The sequence below is a fragment of the Cupressus sempervirens genome, chromosome 10 (genome assembly GCF_028749045.1).
Source record: "Cupressus sempervirens isolate cs-2001-9-10 chromosome 10, ASM2874904v1, whole genome shotgun sequence".
NCBI classification, from domain to species: domain Eukaryota; kingdom Viridiplantae; phylum Streptophyta; class Pinopsida; order Cupressales; family Cupressaceae; genus Cupressus; species Cupressus sempervirens.
Window position 1 is genome coordinate 393,067,557 of NC_143127.1, and position 6,635 is coordinate 393,074,191.

The 6,635-nt window shown below is 28.1% G+C and overlaps 1 protein-coding gene across 1 annotated transcript; it reads right to left on the bottom strand.

Moving 5' to 3' along the window:
* Positions 1–4,004: 4,004 nt before the first annotated feature.
* Positions 4,005–6,428, bottom strand: LOC149534320 (peroxidase 12-like). The gene is made up of 4 exons (XM_089805540.1): positions 6,164–6,428; positions 5,871–6,056; positions 5,572–5,743; positions 4,005–4,655 (listed from the first exon to the last, which is right to left on the bottom strand). Exons 1-4 carry the CDS (start codon positions 6,392–6,394, stop codon positions 4,201–4,203), a joined length of 1,044 nt encoding a protein of 347 aa, XP_089661666.1. The 5' UTR covers positions 6,395–6,428; the 3' UTR covers positions 4,005–4,200.
* Positions 6,429–6,635: the final 207 nt, after the last annotated feature.

Genomic DNA, 6,635 nt, shown 5'->3' on the forward strand with positions numbered 1-6,635 from the left:
TCCTTTCATAATGATAAAACTAGTACAATACGAAAAACATGTATGATGAAAGAAAACTAAAGTGAGTACCTATTTTATATTTGGGACTATATAATTAATGTCTTTTGCTACTAGAAAATAGGATGTAAAACATGGTGCAACTTTGCATCTATTTAGATTAGTTATTGAGTCACAATTTAACAATGTAAAATTTGAATTATCTTCCTCTTCCAAGTTAATGCCTCTTGTCATGTTCCAAATTAGTCTTTACACACTCTTATTCTTGTTTATTAACACAACCACACTTTTTCTTTATTGCTACCATATGATAATTGAACTTTTTATGATTATGAGCTCATATTAGCTAAATGTGTCTCTATTTAGGAGGACTAAAGAATGATAAATAGTTAATACCTTATAAAATTATACATTTATATTTTTCTAACAAAAGGTGAGACTCTAATTGCATTGCAACTCTTGTTTCAATATGTTTTATGCACTTTATCATTATAGTTTGTTTAGGAACAGGTTTGCATGTATTGACATTTTTGGTTGCCTTTATCATGTTGGTTATTAATCCTACTAGACTACAAGGCTTTGAGACATTAAACTGTGGGATCTAGTGATGCCTATGGCAATGGAAAATGTGTATGGAAAACAATGGAATAATTTAAGGTATTACAAAGTAAAAGTGCATTAACAATGTTGATAGATCTTTCTTGCAAACATCACAACATGTACACAATTTATCACCAATTTAATAATCTACGACGAGCAAAAATCCAAACAATGACATGCAAACTCATCTCAATATTTAACTAATGATATTACTATATCACTTTTTTTTCTTGATAAAAAACACAAAATTGTTAGTTGTAAACAACCATACAACTTTCACTGAGATCCATACAATCAATGCTAAAGTGAGGACTTCATTACAAAGTGTTGATGTACATGAAAGGACAAACAATGGAGGAATTTATAAAAGTTGATTCTAGAAATGTTCACCATAAAAATAAAGTGTGAATGCATTAGAGAAGCATCAAAACTCTTTGAATAAGTTTTTTCAAATAAATATATGATACTAGGAAATATGATGTTAGGAAATACAAGGACTGCAAGATTATTTCAAAATGAACGTTATTTAAAAAGTCATTATAGCCTCAAGCATGTAGACTACCAAATTTCATGCCCTATTTCATCGTGGCTATCATGGTACTAAATGAATGATTTGAAAGTAGGACATGGATGTCTTAATGAACATTTTTAAAATTAAAACATGTATTAAAATATTGACAAGAAAATATTAGGTAAAATTATTTAAGAAATGAAAATTATGAAAATGGTTCACATTATTTGAAGAATGCATATTGTTATAGGAAAATGAAAACATAGTCTATTAGACCAAAAAAAAATTTAAATGAAAAAGTGTAAGAAAATATTTGGACATAGTATTTAAAGAAAGCTTTTAAAATTTCAGGTCGAAGTCAATAAAGCTATTTGACAAAAGACCTTATGAAATTTGAAATAATAAAAACCACTTTTTAGACAATATTCTAATATCTTTACCATATTGTAATTTCTCTATTGAATACAAACAAAAAATATTTAATGAATGCCTCAAAGATTTATTACATTTGTAATTTAATAAATACTAGATATGCATAAATGAATTTGATGAGAGGGTAACAAAAATTTAATCCCAAAGAATTTTCTAATGATTTGAATGTTTCATGATAATATATAAATGAATATTAGCACATACAACTCTTATATATTGTTTGATTATTTCATTAAAATGAGATATAATCAAACACAAAAATGCTATGTATGTATTATGCACTTAGTAAATATGGTGTCCTATGAAACTAGCATTAGTGACTATAAGAATTGAAAAATATAATGAGAAAAGTCACATTTTCTTGGCCACTATTATCCTCTTTGCATATAACATTTTTTCCCTTCAAATAATCAAAACCATCTTACCATCTTACATGTATTTGACTATGGTATTTATTTCATTTTTGTAGACATCAGATGAATTGTCTTCTATTCATTGAAAAGTTTTTTCACTCTTTTCTTAAAATAATTAAAGCTAATTCATATAGAATGGGTACTTTAAAAACTCATGGGATGCATATAATGACTTAATTTAGAAAAGTTACAATGTATGATTTAATAAACAATCCTCTTAAACTACTTAATAATCAAATCGATAGAAATCAAATATTTATATAATAAAAATAAATTAGGGAAAACTAAGTATAATTTGTTTTAGATATTGTAATGAATAAATATTTAAATTTTGTACCTTAGTTTTGATATATTGACTTGAAAAGGTTAAAAAAATGTGAGATGCATTTCAAAAGGGGAGTTTCATATTTATGGATATAGAAATGTAAAGAAGATTCTAATATAGTTCTATATATTTTCTACTATGACATGTAAAAAAAAATTATATTTTAGCCAATAGGTTATTTGTGGGAACTTTGTTCCCAAAAAATAAATTTTTGATGAAAAATTTGCAAGTTGGCTGGAAAAGTTGTCATTTGGCCAGAAAATTGAAAATTCTTCCCATTAATTATTTACTGGCCATTTTTTTTAATCTCCCTCCACTTTTAACACTTGTTTTGATATTTGTTAGTTGTTATCTCCACTTTTAACTACTATTTTTCTTTTTCTATTTATTAGTTGTGATCTCCACATTAGCTCATGTTGCATGATCTATTCATTTAACTTTTGATTTTTAAAATTGATCTAGATTTTAGTTTTTTAATTTTTTTTTTTTAAAATCAGTTTAATTTTTTCTTCAAGCATTATTTTTTTTTTTTTAAATCAGTTTAATTTTTTCTTCAAGCATTATTTTTTTAGTTTCTATAATTTATTTAGTCAATAGAATATTTGTTAGACATATTACATTTTTACATTTCTCTTATTAATTTTTCATAATAGTTTTTTTGATAATTTTTTTAAATGATATTTGATAAATTTAATTTAAATAAATAGTATTTATTAATCTATTTAAAAGATTTTAATAAATATTATGTTATTTAAATTAAAAATGATTAATAATCTAATTTGTTCACATAAGATTATATTTTAAATATCCACTTTTAACTATTGTTTTTCTTTTCTTATTTATTTAAAAAATAGTTACTTGTGATCTCCACATTAGATTATGTTGTGATCTCTATTTACTAAACTTATGATTTTTTAAATTGATTTAGATTTTAGTTTTTTAATTACTTTAAATTATTATTTTTATATTAATTTAGTTTTTCTTTAAATATTATTTTTTTAGTTTCTATAATTTATTTAGTCAATAGAATATTTTTTAGAGACGTCATTATTTTTCATATTATTTTTTTGTATTTCTTCGTACGGAATTTTTTGATGGGTTTTTTTTTTTTAATAATTATTTCTTTCATATATGGTAAATTAAATTTAATTGTAAAATCTTGAAATTATTGAACATGTTTCTTAAGCAATATTCAAATTTCCTAAATATTGTAAATTTTATATCTATATTTTAATCTTCAACTTTTTTATTTTTGAATTTTTTATTTAAAAAAAAAAATTATATTTACATTATTTAATGCCCATTCTACGTCTTTCTCTTAAATCTCATTTCCTATTGACGCACTAGTTGCATGTACAAAAACATGTGACTGCTAGTCATAGTCTAATTTCTTATGTTACATTTGAAAACCTACAACATCATGTAAGTAATCATTTATTAATAGAATAAAAAGTAAATAAAATACAAATCATAAGTACAAATTTTGAAATATTTATAAAAGAAATATTGATTAAAAAAAGACTAAATTTAGTGATAATCTTCTAACCAAAAGATATTAAAGAATAAATTAAGTCTTAGAAAAGTTAGCCAAATTTGACTATTTTAGACTTTTGGCTCAAGAGTCAACAATTAGAATTAAAGATTTATTTTTATCTAACACCTCCCGAAAACACATTTTGGTGGTACTAATTATACTACACAAAATTCATTCATTACTAAGAGGAACTACACCTTAAAAGACATTATTTATTTATTATTACAATATTATAGAAATTATACCAATCATATTCCCAAAGGCGGATGACAGCAGGAAGAAAATGCACCTCTATGATTAGTAACAGATCGACAAGAGATTTTCATTATGTGGATTCATTGTAATATTTGTTAAGGTTTATTAAGATAAGTAATGGCTCGCATTCATATTAGTAATTTGAAGGAAACGAGGAAGACCCGCCCTCTGGACCGATAATGGAGTATTTTGTAGAAGAAGATGAAGAAACTGAACATACTTTGCGAATCTCTCCTTCGCTTCCCGTGAGCACATCAAGTTGAATCACCTTCAGCATAGCAGCCGCAAATGTTTCGAAGAAAAGACTCTGATTCGATGCAAAGCTTGTAACAAACCCACTGGTGTTGGAGTCGGTATAGAGGGACTCGTCAGACGTAAACAACACTTGTCCATTCTCTAGGTTCACATAATACTTGTTGTCGAACAAATCTGGAGTGCGAATGTCGAGAACGGTGGTGTTGATGGTGGTGGAAGAGGGGCATGTACGATAAAGTTCCTCTGCAAAACTCTCATTCAGAGTTGAATCTTGTGTTGGGTAAAGTCTGTCCACGAAGGACAGGCAATGTGCTAGTCCAAATGTGTGACCGCCTACAAAACAAATTTGCACAAACCTTCAAGTCATGACAAATAATAATTATCACTTTATAAAGTGCAAAATAACTTTTTACTATCTTTTTTTTTTTGTGACGAATATCTCTTTTCGTGTAAAAAAGGTCAGAATAAAATAATTATCACTCGTTTATATGTACTTACAAGCAGTCATTGCAGAACTTAAATACACTTCCGAATGAATCTTAGAACTCAAGACGTCTTAGATAAGAGGCTCACAATTTACTCTTGTATTGTAGCCTCTTGTCTATTTTTATTTGACTCTTAGATAAATACTTTTAACATTATTTAAAAATATATATAAACACTTTAAGTAACAATTTATTGTCTTCTACAATAATCAATTAATTGATCCTATATAAACCCTATTATTTACATAAACTATTTTTATTTTTATTCTAACATTTAAACAAATTGAAAAAATAAATTTATTATTTATAGAAAAAAAGAATTACCATAAATCTATATAGTATAACATTCCAAATGAAATATAAAATAATAATAATAAAACAGTTACAATATACAATATCTTTATCTACAAAACTTTTTTTTAGACCATTACTATTTATAAATGAATTCATATAAACTCTATTATTTACATAAAATATCTTAATATTTAGTCTAACACTAAAAGTAATTAAAATATTAAATTTGATATTTAAACATAAAAATAATTATTCCATATTGATGTTACAAGATGAGAATACAGATACCTTTACTCTTATATCCAAGTGGAGTTTACTGTTCTTTGCTAGAAGATATTTTCCTCAAAAAAATTAATGTGCTCAACCTTATAAAAATGGTACAACTTCATAAATATTCTAGTGATGATCAAATGCTCCATGTTGTGAGCACAGTAGGTTATGAAAGCCTCCAAAGCGATCAACAAACTTACCTGAGAGCGCTACAAGTTCAGAGTATTCAGTGAAGCCATTTTCCGCAAAAACAGCCCACAATGTCGACACATTTGACGCTGGACTTGGCAGACTGTCAACTGTTACACTTTCATTTGCGAACGTCAAGCTGTCTCTCCTCCCCAGCGGAACCAAAATCTCCGGCCCTCCCGCCTGTTTGGACCAAAGCAAAAAACCATTACAATTGTTTATAATCAAAACATACGCAATGGAGCCCTTAAAAACAATCTATGACCGGAATGAAAGGTAACTGAAATTTTACGGCTCATTTATTGCTTACCAGGTAAACTGCGTAAGTTCCCGCTAGTGCCAAAATGTCCGCACATGAGACAATTTCAGGGCACTCGGCTTCAACGGCATCTTTTATTAGCTGAATCATCTCCAGCGATTCCTCTCTTATTGTCAAATTTGGAGTGTCTTCCAGCTCACTGCCCGTCCCATTCAATAAAATAGAGGCATCGCAACCCTGTACAACCACATTACTGGGATTATCAGAGGAAAAGCACCATTAAACGAAAATAGATTCTAATAACTATTCAGAATGGTAGAAAGAAAGAAATAGTGAAGAGTCACCTGGACAAAGCAGTCGTGAAAGAGGAGTCTTAACACACCGGGTGCCTTTGTGATATTCTCAGCAAGAAAAGACTCAAGTGTTGCTTTAACTGTGAACTCCATATTCGGACAACTTTCTTCATAAAATGTCCACGACAGTCCATCGGCCACTGCGGGCAAATCGGTACTGTGTTTTGTAGAAAATGCACAAGTTAATATAGTCAGAAAAACAACGACAACGTATTTCACCATTTCTTCTTGACCTCCAAATCGTCTCAACGTGTTGAGTCTCCATGTGTGGGTTATATAGACATTTTCGCGGTCTCCTGTAGAAATAGCCAGCAAAGAAAACACGAGAAAAAGGTAATTGAATATGTGGGTACATTTCATACGCCTGGGATTGGAATTTAGGGAGTGTTTTTCGCAGTTTTCTCTAGTGGTGGACCAGGCGGTCATTATTACCGTACCTTTATTACTTTATAACGTGTTCGTG